Here is a 23,152-nt window from a genome sequence, read left to right as displayed (position 1 = left end):
ACATACATAATTTTACATATAGCTATTCAGATCATTCATCTATACAAGTTCAGCTTGTGTCGCCGGCATGTAGTATAGCCCCACAAAATATTTTTCAGCTAAAATATGGCTGTTTGTTGAAAGGTCTGCATGCAGTCACCATCTTCTCCATAACAAAGGCAGTAAATATTCGCTCAACAATCTTGTTCACGATATCCTCATTAAATCTCAAGTTATTCTAATGAAATAATTGCTGAAATAGCAACTTAGCAACATATTTGAAGTTTGGGGGGGGGGCACATGTCATTGTTAGTCCACTTTGCCTAAAGAGATACATTGTTTGTGCTTATATTTATTGCTTATTTATCGACACTTTATTTATTTATCTATTTATTTCATTATCCACAGCACCAATCTGTATTACATTGGGGGAGCGTTTATAAAAGTAGAATAGAAAAAGTACACATAGTCAACCGAACAAATATTCAAAGTCACCTCAATCACAATGTGCAACACAAAACACATATATCAATAAAAAATGTAACACAGCCAAGAAAAATGCAACACCGTCATCCTAACATGGAATAAAACAAATAATTTGTACTGGTAAAGGCAATGCTGCAAGGCCGTTGGTTCCATTATCTGATTCTTTTGGTAAAAAACTATTTTGAAGTACGTCAGTCTTGCCTACGATTTCTCTCATCTTCAACCTATAGTCAACATCGTCTGAGACATAGTACGGGGCAAGCAAAGATGTTGCTTTATCAATTCCGCCTTGACAATGATGATTAGCATGAAAGAACCTAATTTGAGTTTTGTAAAATGATTTTCCACACTGTTTTTATTTAAAACATTTCTGGCATGCCGACGGAGCGTCCAAAGTGAGTCGAAAGAATACATTGAATTGCTTCAGACCGTATGAACAATGTGTGTATTGAATAACATAAATAACTTGATAATCAAACTTGATGAGTTTTGGTCAAAGGTGATTGGTATGCAAGCTTGTCATGTACAAGTATTGTGAATAAGAATAGCCTATAGCGTGACTGCTAAAACTGGTGTGTATAGGTCTCTATGCGCGTTGAAACGGAGGGTTTTAGCTATACTTCTTACCAACAGGACACTAAACAATGTCTTCTGTAAACGTAACCCATTTTCCATTCTGCCAATAATGCATCATTAACGCAACAGGGGTAAGGAGCTCGTTCCGCAGAATTTCCGGCTTAGGCGTCGGTGGCTCTGAGTGAAAATGGTCTTGTTTATGAGCAAAAATTGAGGGAATACAAATAGAACAAATATAAACTTTTGGATCTGAGTGCTGATCGAGCTCACGCAGGCAACTTGCATGGCAAGCAAGTGCTCCATCTCACAGCTATGCGTCTGCTTGGAAATAAATTATGAATAACTTCCTTTGGTTGGAAATATAAGAAAAATAACTGTCATGCTTAACAAATACAGGCATCCTGTATACAGGTTTCACCGCACAACATTTATTATCGCAGCTATAATGCTTGATACATGCGTGCATTGTCATCGAGCATCACAACACGTTATTACCAACGTGACTTCGTGGTCTAAAGACAGCCAACCATTAGAAGAGGCACACACGTTACTGCGCATATTCCCTCGAAACTGCATAGTGGGTGCATAAAGTTCTAAAGCATTTTACACGCATATTATTGAGAAGCAAAGTCTGCTGGTCGAGTTGGTAGTTCATCTTAACTGAGTTGCGCGAAAACGTTTGCAGTGCAAAGAAAGACACCTGGACACAGCGCACACTTAAAACTGCATCTTTATTGAAGAAAAACACACATACATATATGTGGTTACAAGAACACGTGAGGTGAGAAAAAATGATAAGAAGAGCAGACATCGAAACATTTTCTTTCACAGTGTGGACATCGTGCACTGTACGTCACTGCGTTGTTGTGCGGGAAGTATTATTTAGGATTCAATAATATAACTGTGAATCACAAAGCTTCTCTAAAGGGACAACCATGCTCTAACCAATCATCGAACTGTAGAGAGTGCGGCTGCGCGCCCTTGTTTGGTGATACAGTAGTTAAAGCTTGATTCGGGGACACGGTAGCGCGGCAAATAAAGAGGCGTATCTGACAAATAAAGCTGTTCATTCATGTGTCACGTACCTCTCGGCTATGTTGCTTGCCGCTGAGGTAGCTTTTCTTAAAGCGCATTATTATTACGATCTGTCCACTTATCTAATTATTTTCTTTTACCACCTGTGTTCTCGTAACCACATATAAATGTCTGTTTTCTCCAACAAAGTTTCGGTTGTCAGTGTGTGCTGTGTCCAGGTGTCTTCCCTTTGTCTTTTTATTTTTTCGCGAAACTCAGTAATACCATAGTATTGCTCGTGTTTTAAACTATGCTACCCATTTTTACACACAATGCAGCCACGTGCGAAACCCTCATTGCGACAAGACACTTTCAGCTTTCTCAATTACACAGTACTATTCCACAATTCAAATTGTTCAAGTAAAATCATACAATAAAAAGTACACACTAGGTGGTTGAATTACGCACAAGAAATATGATATTTATGTCGCCTTGAACTCTGGAAAACGGAGCTAAATGGTTTCCCAGTTTATTCAAATAGGAGGAAGTCCTAATGCATCAGACCATTTTATTTGCCGGCTTGCGTAAAACTATCTACGGTGCTCAAGGACTAAAACGTGACATCACACTATTTTGTGTAACTATATAGGCGGGTATGTGCAGTTCGTCAAAATAACCACGCGATGTTGCGACTGCTGTAACGATAAAGTTGCCTGTGATGTACGCATTTGAGTAAATTTACACTCATTTGACCCGAATTGCAGATGGTGGAAACAAAATCATGGGCTATTTCTAAGTTTTTCTGTTTCAGTGCGTGAGCATTGCATCCTGCTTTAAAGAACCAAGCTAGCAAAAAAATTTTCACTGCGTGTCCTTATCAAAACACACGTAAATATAAAAAGAAAGGTAAAGTAGACGAAGATTGACAAATTCAAACGCAAGAAAAATTCAAACGCGGGCTCATAAATCTCATATCTCATGACACCCTTAAAGATATGCAACTCTTATTATTTGTAATTGCGCAACCAGTAATTTTTTCTTGGTAATTCCTCAAGCGTTAAAATGAGGAAAACACAAGACAATTCTATTCCCATATATATATATATATATATATATATATATATATATATATATATATATATATATATAATAAGGGAAAGAAGTGTATACCTAAGGGCTCGTTTTTACGTGTTTTAACACAATAATAATGAGATCTAACAGACAGAAATGCCAAGGAATGTACTGGGGAAGTTATTAGAACCAATGGAATGTAAATAGGAAGAAAGAAAAGTGGATGAAAAAATAACCAGCCGTGAGCAGGAATCGAGCCTACGACCTTCGAATAACGCGTTCAATGCTCTAATCACTGAGTTACCACAGCGGCCTTCCCTCCATCCACTTTTTTGGGTTTATATCTGAATTTAGAAGTAGGAGTGAAAGTCAGCGCCATCTATAAGCCAAGCGACGAGTGTGAAAACACTCTTATGCGCATGTTTGGCGTCACGTAGCACGTGAACTTATTATGAGCGTGCAGCTGATTAATAGTCCCTCATTTACAACCTAATGACACCAAGTCTGCCAGTACGAGACTCTCGGACTCTCGTTTATTGAAATAAGGGAAAGAAGTGTATACCTAAGGGCTCGTTTATATATATATATATATATATATATATATATATATATATATATATATATATATATATATATATATATATATATATATATATATATATATATATATATATATATATATATATATATATATATATATATATATATATATATGTGTGTGTGTGTGTGTGTGTGTGTGTGTGTATGTGTGTGTGTGTGTGACGCATTAACAAGGTGATTCTAGGAGAAGCCGACGAACAGGAAGTGTGCGTGCATTAGAATAAACGCATGGCATCTGGACCACGACGTGTCTCTATTTTGTAGCATCGCACAAGTCGGCAGGATCGACCTTGGCAACGTACCATGGCTAAGCCAAAGCCTCCGCTCAGCATACAGAAGTTCAAGGGAACACCAGAAGACGTCCCCACCGTCAAGTGGCTTCTTCGTTTCGACATGAAGGCCGCCGAGGCGTCATGTACTCACCGCGATAAGGTCAGTCTTTTCAGCGAATACATTAAAAAGGAAGCGTTCAAGTGGTACCTGACAGAGATTTTAGGCAATAGGGAGACAACATGGGACGGTATCAAGCGTGACATGCAAGCCCGCTTTGCTACGTCTGATGGAGATGCCTTCCGTCTCTTCATTCACTACCGACTGAAAAGAGGGCAGACCATCAAGGACTACTACGACTAGAAAAAGTGACTGGGTTCCTTGGCTGACCTGAAAGAGTGCCACATCACTTCTGGACTGACTGATGGCGTTCCTCCTGATGTGGAACTGGCTCTCGCCAGACTGTCTTTCAACTCGTCATTAGAGTGGCTCACCGCTACTCAACGGGTCGAGACATCTTTAAAACGAGTGAGAGGAGTTTCCTTTTCTCGTAACGCTAGTAATGCATCAAGAGCTCTACGTCTCTTCAGCAGGCCACAGCAGCCAACAATAACTCCTAAACCGCGTGCCCCGCTAAACGAATGCAGATACTGCTCAGCTGCTGGTTTGCTACGACAGTTTCACTGGCACAAGGAATTTCCGTGCCACGACAATGTGTCCGCTATTGATGCTGAACGGGGAAATGAGGAGGGCGACCCAGAGTTTTATTAATGCACTTCAGTGCTCTCATCAACGAAAAGCCAGTAATTGCAGTTCTCGATACAGGAGCAACAATTACTTGTATCAGCGAGGATGTGTACAAACAGCTAAAACTTCAATTGATGAGAGACTCCAGCATCATGGTCCAGCAAGTTGCATCAAGCATTCGAACTTTGGGTCGCGTAAACATTCAGTTACAAATTGGGAACGTCATAAAGAACGTTTATGCACATGTGCTGTGAGGCATGAGAACGCAATTAAATATTGGCCTAGACAGCACTTCATACTTCAATCTTTCTGCAAATCTGAAAGCAAGTCAGTGACACAACCACGTGAGAATATGAACCTTCCGCATCACAATGAAACGAAAACGATTACAGCCCCGCTGATGCGAACCCTGTCTTCAGAAAACTTATCAGAGCATGAGTCTGTGGCGCTCGACTCTCTTTTAAGCAAGTATGACGAGATATTTTTGAAATCTCAAACATATATTGGGTGCATCACTACTGAGAAACATATGATCGCACTTACCAATGCTGTCTTTATTCGTCGAGCACCATACCGATGTTCACAGGCAAAGTGGAGATCAATAAACAAGTTAACGCTCTCCTCAAGCAAGGTGTTGGGAGGCCTTCATTATCGCCCTGCGCCGCACCTGTTATTTTAGCAGAAAAAAAAGGTGAAGGACGCACTCGTCTATGTATTCAATACCGGAAACTCAATGCCAAACGGTACCCGACTTTCTAACAAATTTCACGTATAGATGATATTCTTGACCACTTGAGAACGGCGAAGTTTTTCACTACGTAGGACATAACGTCGGGATACTGGCATGTCCAAATGCATCCTGACGATGTTCAGAAAACTGCATTTGTCACGCCTGATGGTCATTTTGGGTGGTTAATAATGCAGTTTGGGTTGAAGAACGCTCCAGCTACATTTGAAAAAGCCATAGCGAAACATCAGCTCACCAATGTTAATAATTACTTTGACGATGTGGTTGTATACTCAGAGAAATTTAATGATCATATACGACACCTTAAGCGCTTTGAAAGCTCTCAAAACCGAGAACGTAAAACTTAAACGAAAAAAGTGCCAATTTGCACGCTGCAGCATTGAATACCTGGGCCACAAAATTTCACAAGGAACAGTGAGACCTAAGCAAAGTATGTGGCTGCCATACTCAAATTTCCGACACCTAAACGAGAACAGGATCTCCAGCGTTTTCTGAGCACTGTAAACACCTACCGTCAGTACATCTCCCACTTCAGCGATATCGCTCTTCCACTCACAAAACTAGTCCACAAAGGCAGCAAGTGGGTGTGGACAGAAGCATGCGAGCAAGCCTTTCATGAACTGAAGGAGCGGATAACTGAAGAACCGGTGCTTCGCATATACGACCCTTCGAGACAATGTACTGTGTACTGTGACACATCTTGCGAAGGCGTCGGTGCAGTGCCGAAACAACCTGAACACAAAGGCAAAGAACATCCTGTTGCTTACTATTCCCGCAAACTACTTAATCACGAGGTGAACTATGCTATTACAGAAAGAGAATGTCTTGCCATTGTAGATGCCGTTGATAAATGGCATTGATGCCTTCATGGAAAGTCATTCACTGTTGTAAAAGATCACTCTGAACTCTAGTGGCTGAAGAATGCTAAAAATCCTCAAGGTCGTCTCTTCCGGTTGTCTTTACAACTGTCAATGTATGATGTGAACATCAAACATCAAAAGGGCGCAAGTAATGTCGAAGCAGATGCGCTTTCCAGAGCCCCAATAGTTAATCTTCTATCACACGACGACCTGCAGCCATGCAACGATGAGCGTACAAAAGGAACGCACTCTTGGAAAATAACATCAACATCGATAAAAGCAAAGGACTACGGAAAATATGCATGCCCCATTAACTACGCCCAACCATTCTTAAAAATGCACATCAACATTTTAGGCATGTCGGAGTGAAGAAGACGCTGTCACTCCTGTCTCCGCAATATTATTGGCCGCATATGGTAACCGATGTTTCCTCTTACATTCGGCATTGTGATACATGCCAGAGATGCAAGAAGACGAAAACAGAAAAGTTTGGGACGCTTGAATCGCTGCCTCTAGCTGAAGAGCCCTTCGACATCTTTGGAATAGATACCATTGGAGGATTTTCTGGATATGGCTCGTCAAAAAGGTGTATACACTTTGTTATTGATCATGCGACTCGCTACGTATGGGCGTTTGCTCGTAAAAGGGAGAACAGCGACGCCTATATTTCATGCTTAAAAACAATTTTTTCTTCTGGAAAACCACGAAAGCTCCTTTCAGATCGCGGAACAGGATTTACCGAAGGAAAATTCAAGCAGTTTTTAAAACATAATCGTATACACCAACTATTCACCTCATTTCATCGTCCGCAATGCAACGGCTTGAACGAGTGGACAAACCAGACTATCGTGACGAGATTTCGATGTAAGATCAATGACGAACCACAGAAGTCTTGGACTAAACTGCTTCCGGAGGTAATTGACGAATACAACAGAACACCTCATGACGTGACCGGCTATGCACCTTCCTTCCTGATGTATGGAATTCCATCTTAGCCTACTCTACTGCAACAACGAGAAGAAAATGTCGAAGAAGCGCGAAAAACTGCAGTTACCAATTCTATCGCCTACCACAATAAGAACAAAGTCATTTATGATAGAAAATTTCTTCCGATTGAGTTCCAAGTCGGTGACTTTGTCCTTTACGAGACACCATGGCATCCCAACAACGGTAAACTGAGTTCCGTCATGGAAGGACCCTACAAGATTCTACGTAAGGTCTCAACAGTGTACTATGAGATCAACCGCTCCGTTCTACCCTTACGTAGAAACTCTGACATTGTGCATGTTAGCAAACTGCGGCGTTATTTTGAACCTTCTGAACTGAGTCTTTCTCGAGGGGAGGGGGAAGTGTAGCGCATTAACAAGGTGATTCTAGGAGAAGCCCACGAAGAGGAAGTGCGCGTGCATTAGAATAAACGCATGCCATCTGGACCACGACGTGTCTCCATTTTGTATATATATATATATATATATATATATATATATATATATATATATATATATATATATATATGGTGGGAGTAATAATTCAGTGGGCCAGTTAGTCTTCGTGAAGGTATGGGATATGGCACAACGGAAGCGTTGTCAACAAGGATAAATATATTTATTTCCCAACAGTTTCGGGAGGGGTCCTCCCTTCATCAGGGGATGAGTTATACTGACATGAACTTCCAAACTTCGTTGCTGCCGCGTCCCTCTCACCTTGAAAGATGTTTGCGAGAGTGAGAGGGAACTAAAAAAAGAAAGAAAGAAAAAAAACAAAAAGGGGACAGAAAAAAAGACAAAAAAAGAAAAAGAAAAGAAAGAAAGTAAAAAAGGGGAAGAACCACTGGCAACACTGAGAACGAAACCAACTGTCCGTGTACGTCCACGTACGGCTCTTATCACGGGCTGTTCAGTTTTCGCCGCTTGTCGGGACACCCAAGATTGTTGCCGTGGTGGCGGGAGGGTCCGTGACGGCGTGCGTAAAGAAAGGGTTTCCCCTTAATGGGTCAGTCGGCATGCGGCGCGCGTGGGTTGGTCGGCTCTTTACCTTTAATCTTCGTCCGTTTTCTTTCAAGGCGAGAGAACGCGGCAGCAACGAAGTTTGGAAGTTCATGTCAGTATAACTCAAACTCATCCCCTGATGAAGGGAGGACCCCTCCCAAAACTGTTGGGAAATAAAAATATTCATCCTTGTGGACAACGCTCCCGTTGTGCCATATCCTATATATATATATATATATATATATATATATATAGATATATATATATATACGAAAAATGCCATAGCGCGCAATCCCTAATTTAGAGATTACGAATAAATAGAGCACTGTCAGAAAGAAATAGAAAAAAAAGTGTCGTCCTATCGCCTAAAGAAAACAGCCTAATCACATAATCATGATAAGTAGAAAGAGTGGGTGATTCCATGAGAGATCGACATTGCGCCAAAAGTTGATATTTTAGATTTCATTCAGTATTTTATTTCGTGCACCTCTCACCAGGTAGCCCGAAAGTCAGCTTCGTTTTATGATTAACGGCATAACTTACGAGAAAAAAAAATATGAAACTTCACCAACACGGAGGCACCAATTTCGTCCCCTGTCATTTTTGAAAATAGCAAATGCTTTAAAAAGACAAATATTTTTGTTTCAAGGAAGATATTTTTTACCTGAAATGCATGTCTAACGAAAAATGAATTCATACGGTTTGAAGTTTGTAGACCTTAATAAAATAACTTTTAAAAATGTCTAATTTTGCGACAGTGTAAAAGAAGTTACGTATTCCCCATTTTTTTTCTCCGGAAGTAATGCTAGCAGCGTTTTCAAACTTGACACGTTTTAAGGATATAGTGTGTTCATTATGTACATAAATTATTGCTGCCGTAGGAAAAATGTAAATTTTTATATTTTCTCAAATTTCTCATATTGGCAAAAGTGTACTCCACTGAAATTTGAATAATAAAGAACACCATCTTCAATTTTTCTTAAAATCTCGTAAATAGACAACCGAAAGGCCATCATACAGTAATATAGAAAAACATGTTGCAAGATTTTGTTTTTAGCCACACTATTCGTGGTATAAATCAGAGCTTTTCAAAAATGCGCTGATAAGTTGAGAAATCCAGAAATCGGAACGTAAAAGCGGAAATAAGCTTCAAACGCTAGTAAACGTGGCCGCATTTGGTGAAGTAAGGCTATTTTAGCAGATAGGAGTCACTATTTTGAACATGGTATTCTACAGTATCTGAATTCACTCTTATACGTAGAGCACTGAGACTTCTAATATGTGGTGCCTCTCCACTACTGACACACAGATGGAGCTGCTGTGGCGCCCACGTGTTTGCAACACTTTGGGTAATAGAATTGAATGTTGAATGAGTTCATAAACGATTCATAACAAATTTTTATCATTTGAGGCACGTAGACTGCCGCATTAGACTGAAGAACACGCTTTAGGGCAAGCTCTCATCCGTCGTCTGCTCAACAAATGAATTGCTGTGCACCGCATCTCGGAGGCTATGCTTTAGATCATATGGTTCAAAGTAGGGACAAAGATTACGCCTCCCGTAATTTTATCGACAAAAACATTGTGAAATTCATATGAACATACCATACTACACTTTTGCATTCGCACTGTGGATACTTGTGCGCAAGTATCCGCAGTGCGAATGCAAAACTGCTTTTGGGAGAAGTTGTGAAGGAGCGCTTGCCCGCAAGCATGGGTGTCCATTTTTTTTTGTTCGCACGAAAAGTTGGCGACCGCCAATCCAGCGGCCTACGCACGCACATGCACAGAAAATCTCTTCCACGTCCGTCCACAATTTCGCCACGTACAGCGATGTAGATTCCTGAGAGCTGTGTGATTATCTTGTTTAAATTGGAGCAGTAGTTGAACACTAATTAGGAGCAAGAGGAATGGAAAATGACAAAATCAATCAGCAGTGGACCCAAGACTCGGGCAAGCGAAAAAGCAACAATGGCGCGGATGGATACAATGCAGGCTTGACAATCTAATTGATATGTGACGTTTAACGTCCCAAAACCACCACATGATTATGAGAGACGCCTTAGTGGAGGACTCCGAAAATTTCGACCACCTGGGATTCTTTAACATGCACCCAAATCGGAGCATACGAGCCTACAACATTTCCGCCTCCATCGGAAATGGACAGCATCTCAGGACTCTGCAGGCGAGGAGAGAAGAGCACAGAATAAGACATCAGAGGTTTTGGTGGCCAATCACAGAGCAATTAACTCCTAGGAGCACGTACCTGTTTTTGTGGCTCCGGCTGGAAGTGCAGCTGCGATATTTTCAAAAGTGCAAAGGCGACTACAAATTTGCACAGTGGACACCGTGCTTCACTTAGTACCTTGTCGGGTGCCAGACTTCTTTGACTTATCCTGTCTTGTTGGTTTATTGGTGCAGAACCTGTCCGACAACGCCATTGTTTGCTCCTGGCCACGAGCTCCTGCAGTCTATTGCAGGTTCATGCCCTTCGAGGAATGTGTTGAAAACTAGCTTTGGGGCCCGCAGCTGCGGAAAGTATTCACCTGTTGGTTGCTGTCATAACAGGAATCCACAACCTCACAAAATCTTTTTTGATGTACGAGACAGACTGATCTCGGCTCTCATACCGTCATATTAGCTGCCATATATTCTGAGCTGGTTAAAACTTTCCCGGGTCTAGTTCAAATATATTATGAACCCCTGATGTGAAAAAATTGAGTTTAGCGTAGCTCCAGATTGATTTGATTAATTCGTGGGGTTTACCGTCCCAAAAAACTACATGATTATGAGAGACGCCGTAGTGGAGGGCTCCGGAAATTTCGACTACCTGGGGTTCTTTAACGTGCGCCCAAATCTGAGCACACGCGCCTACTACATTTCCGCCTCCATCGGAAATGCAGCCGCCGCAGCCGGGATTTGATCCCGCGACCTGCGGGTCAGCAGCCGAGTACCTTAGCCACTAGACCACCACGGCGGGGCAGCGTAGCTCCCGGTATGTGCCATCGCAGACTCTGGCAATGCACTGATGCAGATTAATAAAGACAAAAAATATTGTTTCGGTGAAACAAGGACGAAAGTACTTTGGAATCTAGTCAACAAAAGCAGGATGGGGTATATTCCATGAAAGATTGAGTCAGTCAGTTCTTCCCTACCATCTTAGTCACTGTGTAAGCTGAGGAGATCCTTAGCTCGTAGTTTAGTTGGTTTGTTCCAAGTGCCTCTGACTTTGCGCGTATCCTAATTTATGTTCTTCAAACAGACGCTCCCTCCAAACGGAGTTCAGTTTGCGCCTTCGTGTTCCACCAGCTTAAGTTTTTAAATGCGAAGGATTTTAGTGAACTTCGGTGAAATTGAGTCTATCTATCTATCTATCTATCTATCTATCTATCTATCTATCTATCTATCTATCTATCTATCTATCTATCTATCTATCTATCTAGCAGCTTACGACTTTTAGCTCTGCTGGCCGTTTCGATAAACGGATCTATAAGAAAACTGGTATGGCGTAACATGAATGTAAGACAACTCTAAATGATCTCGTCCTAACATGAAAATCATGACGTGTATGTCATAATTGTCATGATTTACATGTCCTGGTCTTGCTGATCTAGTGAAGGTTGTGTTCACATGACATATTGCAAAGCTGGTATGGTATGAGATGACTGCATGGCAAACATTAGTGACGGATCCTAACGTGAAATTCATGACATACATGACATGTAGTCATGACTACACGCTACGCTCATGATGCGCTGCAGCCTCTTCGCTAGCTTCAGATATACCAAATTTGGTAACGTGTGACGTGAATGCATGACAAAGGTAGATGACTTGTTTCAACATGATAATACTGACATGCGTGTCATGTAGGAGCATGAGTACATGCTACGCTCATAGAGCGCTCGCGGCCGTTTCGCTGGCTTCACATATACCTAATTCGGTAATACGTAACGTGAATGGACGATGAAGGTGAATAACATGTCCAAACATGACAATCATCACATGCGTGCCATGAAACATGACTACACGCTACACTCATAGTGCGCTCGTGGCCGTTTTGGTAGGTTCACATATACCGAATTCGAGAATACGTGACGTGAATGGATGAGAAACACAAATGCCAGGCGCAAACAAAACAATAATGAGATGGAAGTCAAGTACGGCTTTATTTGCATACCTACCACTGCTTGAGATGGTATTGCAAACGTCAGTGGTTCAATCGTAACGCGACTATAAAAAAGTTTGCAACTTATCGAGATACCCGATTGCGGACAACATTTTTACTTGTGTTTACTAGTACTACAACCAAGCGCGTCATAATGTTGTGGTGATTCTTCATTCGTGCTTCGCATATCATCTATTTACACCGTACATAAGATATTCCATCTTTATGTCATATTTTCTTTTTCTGCACGACTTTCTCTGCCATTCATTTATCTCTCTTTCGCCCTTTTCCGCATTTCCCGCTTTTTATTTTTGGCTACACTTTGCTCTCGTTTATTTTAATTCCTCATTCTCATCATAACATCTCGCTTCCTCGCACTCACTTGTTTCCTATCTCACTTTTACACGGTTCTATACTACACTATACAAGGTTATGATACTATGCGAAGCTCTAATATGGTGTACTATACTTGGATATGCTACAATCCACTTGCGTTTCTTAATAGGAAAGGGGTTAGTACGCGCTTCGTCGGAGCGAGCTCCCGCATGTTCGAATACCTCCTGGTGAAGACTTTTTTCCGCCAATGAATTCACGTTTTACTTTTATTTATATCGTTGTTTCTGCACTTCTGCTTCTTCTGATGTTCTCAATGTATTCATTGTCTAAAGTATCAGGAATTGTATTTACCAAGCTGGAGCAGTGCGTAATGGGATTTGTACACGTTCTGTGGCACATACTCCTCTATGATGATGATTGTTCTTTGCACCGCAGGAACGTATTTTTGCAATGAATAGCATCTTTGAGGTTAAAACTGTAGCAGCTCTTTGTAAAAAACGCAAGTGCCTTCGTGTCCTTTTTCAATACTTTATTTCTTGCTTTTGTGGCTCATTTTGTGTTCTTGTACTTATGCAGGGGACACACAATTAGACTCAAGAATTCCATGAAGTCTACTATAGCAACCGAAAATACCACAAGTAAGAAATTCTGCTAATAAGACATATTTCGGCGATACAATTACAATTTACTGACAGTAATGAATCAGGTATCAAACTTTTAGGCACTTGTAATGTTTGGGCTCAATGTTTAGCTGCCTAGAATTGTTTTTTTTCTATTGTAAGAGACCTAAAGTGGTCACGCCAAGTGGTATTGTAATAAGTGAAGTGATATAACACTAGGCGACAGCGTGAAGGTGCGTGTGAACCAAGGTTGGCAGAGGTGATTTTTCTTACTGCGTAAACTAGCAATGTAACCAAAATTTCTAGTTTGGACGACTTCTTTAATGCAGTCGAAGACTAATAATACGTTCACATCACGACCATCAAAAATTACTGGTAAGCATGGCTTCCTTGCGTCAGGCGCGGTGCTGTATATCTAGGTACGTTTTTATTTCAGCGCTGCTTTGTACCTTTTCATTAATAACGGAAACTGAATAACTCCTTGCAAGCTACTGGGATCATTGAATCATTGGAACGCTGTGTCCTTTTTTCGGGGTAAAAACAAAAGACCACTCATGGTATCAGTTATACTAACAAAGACAGCCGATACGATATGCTGCTTGCATACCTTTGCCAAGGTGACTCTGGGCAGCACACTGTCATGAAGGAAAGTTGTGGACTACCTCTCATACGTACATTACAGTGACTTCTGGCCCTCATGTTAGTTGTCTGTATGTGCTGGGGCAATCACTCAAGTATTGGCTCGTATTGCATAACACCCTAGTAAATGACAGAGTTGTGCACCAACTATGACTTATGTGTCTGTTCGAGCTTCTACATGAATCGAGCTTATACAGGCGAAAAGTCTCCACTTGTCTTTGGGAGTTCCTAAGGTTGTATCAAGCTGAAAAGCCATACACGAAATCCAGTCCTCACCACTACATCTTCTGGCATCTAAAGCCCTACTGACCCAAATTTCATGACTTCCTGCGTCCATCAGAGGAAGAGCACACATTAAAAGACTTCGAACCAGGTACTGATGCCATCTCCCTGCTGCGGTAAATACTGTAAATGTTCTTGGTGTCACAAACCAATAAACAGGTAACAATGTGACCTACCTTGAACGCCCAAAGACGTTATTTGCGCCCTCAGCATACATGGACTGCAATCCAAGCCAATTACACCTTCTACTGAAGAGCACCTCCTGGTTCTAGAGCATTTGGAGATGAAGTATTCCAACAATTTTCGCGTATTCATGAATAACTCCGTCAGTACTGACAATAAAAGCTGTGTTGTGGCATAATCGATCCCATCTTTGGAGCTACATGGTATGGCCGGTTGCACCACGTAGTTTCTTCTGTGGTTGCGCAGAACGCAGCTGTCGCTGGAGCTCTTCGCCAACTGAAGAACGAACCTACTCAAGAAACTGTAATTCTATCGAACTGCAAGTCGGCAATGCAACGACCAGCTCTAGGGACTCCCAGGAGTGAATTGTGCTGCCAGTCGCTAGCCTCACTAAAGTACGCAGCCATAAAAGGCATCATTATAACTTTTCAGTGGAGATTTTCACATGCTATTGTCAGTGGCAATGAAAGTACAGATGCCTTAGCCAACGAAGCACTTTCAAGACAACCGACAATAGCAGCACCTATAAACCAGCAACTACCAAAATACTCCATTGGATGCCATTTTCACTCTTTGTGGAATACGCACAATTAGCCCTGGGTAATAAAAGGGCTTAGTCGGGCCGAGTCAGCCTTAAGCTTCAGAATAAAAACGCGATTAGTGTATGCTCCTAAATTGTCCAGGCCGCTCCTTCCCAGTTTTACAGTGAAGTTGCGGACTCACAGCTACGCGTATGGTCATGAAAGTATTTGTGGTCTGAAAGGAAGACATGACTGGGCAGAACGAAGAAATAGAGGTTTCGTCATGGGTGCTGCAAACACTGTGTTTCCGGTAGGTGTGCGGTTGATGTGAAAAGAAGCGGCTAAAATGTTTTTATGTTTTCTACGAGAGACAGAATTTAGCATTACTTGGTTAGCCCCGCCGCAGTGGTCTAGTGGCTAGTGTACTCTGCTGCTGACACGCAGGTCGCGGGATTGAATCCGGGCTGTAGCGGCTGCATTTTTTATGGAATATAAAATGCTGTAGGTCCGTGTGCTCAGAATTCGGGCGCTTGTTAAAGACCACAGGTGGTCAAAATCATTGATTATGGCGTCTCTCATATTCATATGGTCGTTTTTGGTCGTTAAACCTCCCCCCCCCCATTCAATCAAGCATTGCTTCGTGAGTTGAAGTACATGGGATGAATCTCTCAGAGAGAGAAACTGCCAGCCAAGTCTACAAGCCTAGCCCTGCCTGCGGCAACATCACCAGCACTACCACCACTGCCATAGCAAGATAGATTGAGGAGGGCCCAACAGCACAGCTCGTAGGCGCAACCTTTATCTGCCGTCCCACATTGACTCTGCGAGCTTGGTCTTACTAGAACCCTGTCTCCTTTGGCGCACTGAGTGAATGAGACCAACTGGGTTACCGAGGAAAGTATGACACAAAAGAAAATGCTATACGTTAGAAAACACAAAAAGAAACATGGTCTTGCAAAGAAGACCGTTTGATTGGCATATTCGAAGAATGTTGTAGGTTTGTGAACGTCTTCGCTTCGGTACATGCTTAAAGCGGTAATATGAAAGTCGAAATCGGAAATATAACCGTAACTTGACAACGTGGTGTGCATAACTATTATTGTTTGTTAAGCTGGTATTGCGTCAGTAACGTAAGAAATTATTTTTGAGGACTAGTAGCAGACTATGGCTCAGCGGGAAGTTCAGCAGCCTGTGACATCAATTATAGTAGTGTGACGCGTTCAGCGGACCCACAAGTGCTGCACGATTATGTGCTAGTAAAGGTCTGATCATGCACAACTGACAATTAGATTTATTGATATGTGGGGTTGAACATCCCAAAACCACCATATGATTGTGAGAGATGCCATAGTGGAGGTCTCCGGAAATTTAGACCACCTGAGGTACTTTAACGTACACCCAAATCTGAGCTCATGGGCCTACAACTTTGCCGCCTCTATCAGAAATTCAGCCGCCGCAGCCGGGATTTGATCCCACGACCTGCGTGTCAGAAGCCGAGTATCTTAGCCACTAGACCATCGCTGCGGGGCTCACGCACACCTGTTGCAGCACGGCAATGAATCTTTGGCGTGGTGGCACGCCCTCTTTCTAAGAGAGTGGGCACGCCGCTTCGCTCTCTCTCTTCCTCTATAGAAAAAGAGCTCGTGGCGGCGCGTCGAAACAGGTACCCACACTCTTCTCCATATCCTCTCTTAAGTGGCCAACCCTGCTCCCCCAAGGGCTCATACGTTATCTATATCCTCTCCCAAACGGCCACCATGCAGGCTGATAACATGTCACGCTAATGTCATGACACGTTGATAGCACCCGTGATTTCGTGGCCTTTCTCGACTGGTGGCGCGTGAGGCGGGAGAGAAGGTTGCGGGGCGTGGCGGCTTGGTTAAAAAATAGATGGTACTTTCGCAAAGATACATAGGAACCTTACCTAAGAAAGCCCCGTGCTGACACGCTGCGGTAGGTACACGTGGTTAGACCTTGACAATCATAAAGTTCCAATAAATTCGATACAGGCAACTCTGGCGCTAGTGTCTATGGGAGCTACACCTTACAGCACTTCATTCAGCATGAAAATGAGGGAGAATACGCGTGTTTGTGTAAGCTTGGTTCTTTTGGTTCCATGTGGCTCCGTGCTGCCTGCCTCCACTTCGTCACAATGGGTTCAGCAATATGTGAGCAGTTCGACTGCACCACATTGAGGAATTCCTCAATTATCATTTCTTTTCTCCTAAACAAAATTCAAGCTGCTACAAGAAAGCCACGATTGCGTTCAAAGCTGGAAACACAGACTAGGCAAGTCTGTGTACTATATCACAATTCCCATGGTGGCTGCACCACAACAGCGTCGGAGTTCTCTGTAGTAAATTTTCTTGGAAAGTTTGTGGTAACAATACCATCGGCCATCTGGGCATTATCAATCGTGGTGTCGACTGGTGGCGTTGCCTGTCTGCAGTCTCTTGGTTGGTTTGTCTCAACTCAGGCGTCTTCGCCATGCCGCTTCGAATGGTTCGTCATGTGCTCATCAGCGTGTGGAAGCTCGAAGCGCGGACTTCAACTGAATTGCGTAACAAAGTGTCGTAAAAGAGTTGTGCGCTGATTACTCCAGTGACGTTTTTAATTAGTACAATAAAGAACGTCTTAATTGTGAGCAGCTCTTAAGTTGTTTATAGAGTTTCTGGGTTGCGCTAAACATATACATGTCTAGCCCAAGTCTCTCTGCCAAACATACAACGTTTTCCTTACAGCATATGCAACCTCGCGTAAAAGTAGAAAAGATGATACGTACAGAGAGGAAAGAGCGCTGGCTTCCAGCTGTTTTATTTCACTGATAATTGCAGATTGCTTTTTTCTTTGGCTTTATTTATTTATCCACTGGCTCTGCGCATTGTTGCGTTTGGAGGGCCACCGTTTTGCCGCGGTCACCAAAACAGAAGAAAGGCAGATGCCTCATTTTGTGGAGATAAGGAGCAGTGCCAAAACGCCCGGCTGTTTCCTTGTACTGGGCGCTGCGCGGCTGGGCGCTGCGTGGCTGAAATACCTCTACGGAGCACCGCTGTCCTTTGGGTCCGTGCAGAGATGCGACACGTGGCGTATTCGTGCCGTCGTAAAAGCCAAAATGACGAGATTCTACCTATTATGGACATCGGACCACCCCGCTGTGCGCCTCTGACTGGTGAGCCACCGACGCTCAAATCATTAACAGATGTCCAAGTATGGCCCCTCGGTGGCGCCTAGACCGCAATCACCGTTTGACGAAGCTTAGGTGGTCGGCGTGTGTGGCGAGATGACAAGCACGTTTCACGCTGCTCGCAGGAAGCAAGATTCGCCGAAGGAGGCAGCATCGCCGGGAGCTTACACATGTTTGATTTGTGTATGTGCGTTTGTTGTGGCTGTTCCAGCATAATGACACTCGTGTGTGCTGCGGGGCATGTTATTGGACAATGCTGTATGGACCCATTTTACGATCTAGGGATCTGGGGAGATGAGACTTTACTTATTCAGCCCTTGCAGGCTGCTTGCAATCAGCCCTTGCAGGACTGGTCAATCAGTACAGGTGGCACACGAGAAGTGCCAGGAACAAATGAGTGCGGTGCCAATTGGAGCCGCAAGAAAAGCTGGCAACTATGAGGGTAACAGTAGATTAACAAATAAACCGAGTGCGGTGCAAATTGGAACCGCAGGAGAAGCTAGAAACTACGAAAGTGGCAATAGGTTCACGTATGAACCAAGGTTCACAGCTGAGATAAGAGGAGAGGCTGACGAAGGCCATAGTAAATGTGGTGAAGTGCTGTGTCAGGGAATTCTAGTAAAACAGCTAAGGTAGTTGTACACAGCCTGGCACAGACAGAAATTGAGGGTGTCCCGATGTGGAATCTTGCCCACGGAGTCCAAAGAAATGTAAACCCGCTAGGCAAGAACACCAGCGTCGGGCGAGCAGAGTGTACGGAAGTAGCGCTGGGTAGAGTAGTTGTGGACAGCTCCCAGGTAGGTGAGCCTGGTTCACGTGAGAGTATCGCAACAGTAGGTCCTGCATGCGGTGTTCAAGAGAATTTTGACGCGTTTGTCATTGACACCAGGGCGAATTCAAGAGATGAAGTTATGATAGAGATGGGTGAGGACAATGCAGTTATGGGTAGCTTCCTTGAATGTGAGCTAGCGTCGTCATAAAAAGACAGCTTCAGTGTTATGAGACGCGTTAGGCTGTCCGGCAGTCTGGAGAGTGATGGAGAAGATAATTTGTGCGCAAATTATTTAGACGCCAAATACAAGATAGATAATGAATCCAGGGAGAGCACTGGAGAGCGAGAGGTACGAGTGGCAGGCTCAGAAAGGCCCCTTAAAAAGAAGTGTCCACAGAAGTAGCGTTGTAAACCGAAAAGTGCTTTAATGAGCACAGCCCACTTGAAGAAAGGTAGTAAACGTTCAGAGGCAGTTACCTGAATTAGGCGTTTGTCATCGGCGCCGGAGTTACTTCACCTGTGTCCGAACTGCCAGATGAAAACAAAAAGCGCGATGGGCGATCATGCAAACACAAGAAAAGGGCATAGTAAGCAGAATGAGGTCTTTGCCATCCGCGACGAAGTTGGTTTGCATGCGTCCGAGCTGCCGAATGATGAGAAAAAGAAGGATGCGTTGGCCAAAATGCAGGAAGAAGAAAAGGGGCCGTCACCGTTCTGTAGTTATATTCATGGCACGTTTGATGGGACAGGGCAGTGCAAGATCGCTGGCTGGCAAGAAGTAGCCGAGCGAGGAGAGCAATGCAGGTCACCAGCGAGTAGCTTAGCGGGGCTCGGTGGTGAAACAAATCGGTTTTTCAGTTGTTTTCTTTCCCGTTCACCAAGAAAGGCACACAAGGCTCGACCGCCACGCGTTCGTCTCAAAAGAGAGTGACAGCAGTAAGCGTTCGGAAAAGCTTGTTAGAAGATTTGTTTATTTTTATGTCCTGAAATTTTGTTTGGACTCTTCTTTTAGTTTTTATTTTGCAACAGTTTAAGTATATTGGCTACTGAACAGTGTTTAGGTAACTGATTTTACATTTTGTTCATTTCTAAAGCTTTGTATGTTTCGGTTTAAAAGGCTACGCGCTGCGCTGTTGCATAACGACACGCCTAGGAGCGTTTGTCGAGTAAGAGTTACTTTCGAACGGAGTTTAAGCAAGCGGGGAGATGTTTTAGAAGAGTGGTAACCGCAAGCGAAAGTTAATTAGATGTTCATCCACACAGTAGCGCTATAGCGTGCGTTTGCGGACGTGCAATGTGGATGATCCTGATGCTTGTGCAGCATGACAGCTTTCTCTTTGTCAGCTCAAACGCAACTGACGACTAGCTTTGGCAGGCACAAAGTTTTGGGGACTAAAAGATAACGTGACGCAAAATGCATTATTTTATGAGTATGAGGCTTGGTAGTTTACAGCAGATAACAAACGCTGGCACACAAGTATGTGACGGAGAGCGCATCAATTGGGAGTTTTTTTCCTTGAAGGCAATTTGATAAGATGATTCTTTTCGAATAGCAATTGGGAGCTTGGCAAAAACTCAGAGAAACGATTTGATTGCTGCTTTGCGCTTTAGTTTTACTGTTTAAGAAATGTTCTTTTCGCAACATTTTTTAGACTTCATGTGTCTCAATGTGGGCAGGGTGCTCTCCCGTGCCTATGGTTGTTTGCATTTCTGTGAAATCTCTGGGCAGAAAGGCCCACGAATGATTGAAGGTTGCCGTATTGCGTCATCGGCAGTGGCATGAATGTTGCCACCAAACAACGGCGCTTCGGGCAACCTGTATGGCTGGTCAGCCTCAGGTCACGAGTTTCCCGCCGGTAGACGAGCTGTTGCGTTTGGCGGGCAACCCAATGATGAGCCGCCGACGCTCAAATCAGTACCCGATGTCCAGGTATGGCGCCTCGGAGGCGCCTAGACATCGATCACCGTTTGACAAAGCTAGGGTGGTTGACGCAAGTGGCAAGATGACAAACACGTTTCACCCCATTCGCTGGAAGCAAGATTATCAAGAGGAGGCAGCATTGCCGGGACCATACACGTCTTCGGTTTATATATGTGTCTACGTTGGGGGTGGTGCCGGGTAATGACACTCGTGTGTGCTGCGGGACATGTTATTAGAGAGTGCCGTATGGACTTATTCCCTGATGTAGAGATCTGGTGAGATGAGACTGTATTTATTCAGCCCTGCCGGGCTGCTTAGTGTGCATGTGTGTTTGTTGGGGGCAGTGCTGGCATAATTACACTCGTGTGTGCTGCGGCACATGTTATTGAAGAGTTCCGGATGGACATAATCCCCGATCTAGGGATCTGGGGATATGACACTGTCTTTATTCAGCCCTGGCCGGCTGCTTTGTGTTGCTCACGGAACTTGTTCAATCGACTGCCTTTTTCAATATAGAGCTTTCAATGTATACCTTCGGGCGAGAGAGCCCATGCCATGTAAATAATGTAAATATACCCTCTCTGCGAAGTTCAACCTCCTCCTGCTTCGACATCTTGATCCCGAATCTCCGGTGCCGCAAACCCCGGTCACTACAGCATGTATTTACACTTGTTATCGGCGGTGGAATGAAAACATTGGAAATCAGTGCTCTTACTCTCTGTGCGTAACGTGTTTTCTAGTTTTAGGTACTTTCAGATTTGGGTGCACGTTAAAGTACCCCAGGTGGTCAAAATTCTGGAGCCCTCCACTACGGCTTCTCTCATACTAATATGGTGGTTTTGGGACGTGAAACCCCACAAATCAATCAATCAGTTTTAGGCACTGCTACACATGTTTAAACGAGCCAAGTAGCCCAGCAAGCTACCATCCTGGTTTGCCGTATGTACCGACAGACTGTGCTGCTCTTCAGAGATTGGTATTAACGTGGGCGACGCGAGGCAGCACGGAAATCTGGGTGATGACGAGACGCGTGGAGCGTCAAAAGCTTGTGTATGCTTGTCTGAGCGGGGTCGGGTGGTGAAGAAGGCGTTCTTATTGCGATTTACCGCCATTCAGCGCCAGTTTATTCAGTTAGTAGGCGAGCGGCATGAGGCGCTTTGAAACATGCGCGTCGTAATGAATGATGCTAGCATAAATGTGACTGTAGGCTTGGGCATTTTTTGCGCTTCCATTTCAGAGTAATCAGACAGTGAGCTGTCAAAGCGTTAAAGTCGCAAACAATTTTTTTCACTTCTCGTTAAGAATTTTATGGCAGGCGAGTTGAATTAGAACCACATTTGAATTTCTTCACGTCCCAGCTTCTCTGTTTGCAAAGCACAAATTGCTTGAAAATTGACCTTAAACATTCTTGTTAAAAGAACTTCCCAAACGCTAAAAAGAAAACGATGCCATACCTATGCCGTCTGACGCTTACGAAAACAATACATGCATTCATACCTTTCTTACGCACGCTGGTGAGCCAATGTAGCTCAACAGCTCGTTATAGATCTTATTAGCGTTAGCGTTTAGTGAGTTACAGTGGAGGTGTCACACTCTATATATTATAAAATATTCAAATAGGAACCTACCAAAGTAGGCTAAGAGGAAGGGCACGTGCTGTTTGCTGTTACCCAGTATAGCACGTAAAGCAGTGGCATCCGATATAACATGCGAAATTGACAATGTGGATCTCTCCTTTTAGCCATTATTGTTAACTCTTATCATTAGGCGACTGTAAGCGCTCGGTAAGTGTTTTCACAACACAAAACGGTACCGAACATTTGGAAAGTATGGTCAGGCTCGTAAATGATTTTCAATGCCTTATGTGCCTTAACTTGATACTCGTTTTTTTTGGTCTTCGCAGCGTGTACATATGAAGGTTGCAAGAGACTTTGCCAAGCACAGTTGGGCAACGATTACGTGGACGTGACAGGCCACTGCGAGTATGCGGCTTGCAAGTGCTTCTTCAAAGAACGTGAGCAACCAATCCATTCACTTTCTCATATATTTTTTGATGCGACGAGCTCTACGCATATTTTGTTGTGGGCATCAGTGTAGTTGGCCCCGTTATCATGATCGTGTGCAAGAAGCCAGTTTTGTCACTAGAACAAAGTATTGATGACGTTAACGAATGTTAAGCAAAGTATTGCT

General features: G+C 43.4%; 1 protein-coding gene across 1 annotated transcript in view; it reads left to right on the top strand.

Moving 5' to 3' along the window:
* Nucleotides 1-23,152, top strand: part of LOC119162291 (uncharacterized) — a 76,663-nt gene that overhangs the window by 7,521 nt on the left and 45,990 nt on the right. Inside the window, exons 2-3 of the mRNA XM_037414743.2 lie at nt 13,417-13,478; nt 22,866-22,976. Coding sequence (XP_037270640.2) covers nt 13,417-13,478; nt 22,866-22,976 — 173 coding nt within the window. The remainder of the gene's footprint in view (nt 1-13,416; nt 13,479-22,865; nt 22,977-23,152) is intronic.

Source organism: Rhipicephalus microplus, chromosome X (assembly GCF_043290135.1).
Source record: "Rhipicephalus microplus isolate Deutch F79 chromosome X, USDA_Rmic, whole genome shotgun sequence".
Lineage (NCBI taxonomy): Eukaryota > Metazoa > Arthropoda > Arachnida > Ixodida > Ixodidae > Rhipicephalus > Rhipicephalus microplus.
Note: the sequence above shows the minus strand (reverse complement) of the source record. Positions and strands in the feature narration are given on the sequence as shown.